Source organism: Echinops telfairi, unplaced genomic scaffold, assembly GCF_000313985.2.
Source record: "Echinops telfairi isolate 266 unplaced genomic scaffold, ASM31398v2 ScPeMD7_7416;HRSCAF=8454, whole genome shotgun sequence".
Taxonomy (NCBI): domain Eukaryota; kingdom Metazoa; phylum Chordata; class Mammalia; order Afrosoricida; family Tenrecidae; genus Echinops; species Echinops telfairi.
The window spans coordinates 883943-886201 of record NW_022111316.1 but is presented as its reverse complement, the minus strand read 5'-3'; the positions used below and the strand labels follow the sequence as shown (position 1 = coordinate 886201).

General features: G+C 56.6%; 1 protein-coding gene across 1 annotated transcript in view; it reads left to right on the top strand.

Moving 5' to 3' along the window:
- The window catches only part of LOC101647055 (pepsin A), a 10810-nt gene extending 9892 nt beyond the window's left edge, over positions 1–918 (top strand). Inside the window, exon 9 of the mRNA XM_013007814.3 lies at positions 769–918. Within this exon, the coding sequence (XP_012863268.3) occupies positions 769–918 (150 nt within the window). The remainder of the gene's footprint in view (positions 1–768) is intronic.
- Positions 919–2259: the final 1341 nt, after the last annotated feature.

The window sequence follows — 2259 nt, the reverse complement described above, 5'->3', positions numbered from 1 at the left end:
GTTGGCCTTTAGGAGTGTTTTCCAGTCCAGTCTGTTGGGGCACCAAGCCCTGGCCCCAAAGTCCGCCTTCAGCATTCCCTGGGGACCTCGCTGCTTGGTTCACTTGCTATTCTGTTGCACCCCCTTAGTGTTTTGCCTCGGTGTGGCAGGATCAGATCGGGCGCTCTCCTGCCTACTTCCAATGCCCAGTGGAAGCCTAGTCTTGCCCAGTGGGCCCATGGTACTCTTCAATGAGAAGCCCTGATCCCCATCTTCTCCGCCCAATACTCAGGTTCCATTCACAGAGGTTAAGGCTCAAGTAAAATCAAGAGGAAGGAGGGGCTTTCAAAGGCGACCAGGTGATCCTAACCTGTGGCCTAGCTTCTGTCCCAGTGGATCCACCAGGTGGCAGCTGGTCTGCCCTGTCACTGGCTGGGATCCGTCTAATGAGAAGAGGCTGTTGACTAGGGTGTTCAGGACTCCTCCCAGAGCAGCTGAGCTTTCCCTAAGCCCCTCAGCTCTGACGCTGACGTCAGGGCTTGTCCGTCTGCCAGACGCACCAGACAGCATCCAGTCCTCCCTGGGAACCCACCGCGCTGTGCAGGGCTCGCACAGACAGAGCCCAAGCCAAGAACAGCAAAGTCCCCTGACGCAGGGCCCGGAAGCGCCTTCTGGCACGTGCCTCGCGGCCAGATGGACCGTGGCTTGCTCTGGCTTTGCTGCCCTAGCGAGGGCCTGTGGCTGTAGGGTCTGGGTCCCATCTCCAGTTTCACCCTTCTTCTTCCCCAGAACCAGCAGGGCTGCGTCAGCGGCTTCCAGGGCATGAACATCCCCACGGCCTCCGGAGAGCTCTGGATCCTGGGCGACGTCTTCATCCGCCAGTACTTCACCGTCTTCGACAGGGCCAACAACCAGGTGGGCCTGGCCCCCGTGGCCTGAGCCTGAGCCTGAGCCTGCCGGCCGGCCTCTCCCCTGTGCCCCCTCAAGGTGTACAGCGTTCTCCTAGCTGTCTTCCCGCGCGATCATGGAGGTGGAGTCTTGACCCTGTTCCCTGCCACGCCAATAATGTAGCATTAAATATATACAACCCACTAAAAATGGCTTTCTGGAGTTCCTTCTCTTCGTTGCCATTCCCCCTTCGTGGCCCTGCGGTCAGGACACCAAGGCAGGGGGAGAGAAATGACCACGTCCCCTGGGACTGTTAGATTCCTCGGGTAGGAAATACCTCGGTCCTTGGCCTCGCACAAGAAATAATTCACATGGAAGCCTGGTTTGCGATCCAAGTGAGTCTTATAAAGGACAGTTTGTTTCAGGTTTTACAGGTAAGAACACGGGCACCCTCGGGGCACTGCACACCCACGCGTGGTGCCCCTGGGGCCAGAGAGAGACCACAGCCCAGCTGTGTGGGACCACAGAGGGGCAGCTGGAAAAGAGGGCGGTGGTCTTGAAGTTCCAGCCTTTTGGGGCCTTCCGCTGGGAGGTGTGGTCAACGATACTGGTTGACCCCATTGGCTGAATTAAGCCCACCTGGACTAGATTGGGGTCCACCCAGGTGTACCGCCTACCTAGGTATACCACCCCTTCCCAAACCTGAATTTGAAGCATGTTCAGTAGGCACACCTGGTCCCTACTCTAGCTACCTAACAGGAGCACACCTGGTGCTGTAACACAAGGAAGTAGACACTTTAAGCCAGAGCCAAGAAGACAAATGGGGCAGAAATGCTGGACCCTGATGTCTCCTCACTGAAAGGACACCTAAGCTCTTGGGAAATTTCTTGTGGTCCCCAAATCTGTAGGATGAGGAGGAGCACAAAGCCTATGGCCACTGATGGTGACTTCCCTTGAAATCGGGACAAGGTGTTTGTGTCCATAATCCGTAGGCCAGCCCCTCACTGGGTACCGGGCTGTGCCGTGTGATTGGCTCAGTGAAGGAGACCAGCAGCTGAGGGCCCTCCAACATCACCAGCCGTCTTCCAGTGTGTCCTGCTGTGGGGACTTGGAGCTACAAGCCAGTACCAGCAGGGCCCTCCGTGGTGGACAGGCTTTAGAGAGCTTCCAGACTAGGGCAGACTAGGAAAATGAATGAATGAATGAATGAATAAGCTGAGAGATCAACTTCTGAGAACCAGCCCATGAAAACCCCCTGGATTGTACATCCGCTGTGGAAGGCAGCAGGGTGCCACCTCAAAGAACCGGGATTAGAACCGGGAGGCCAGGCAGCAACCCCTCTGCCAGGTAGATGCCCCAAAGAAGTAAAAGATGAGCAAAACCAGACATAGA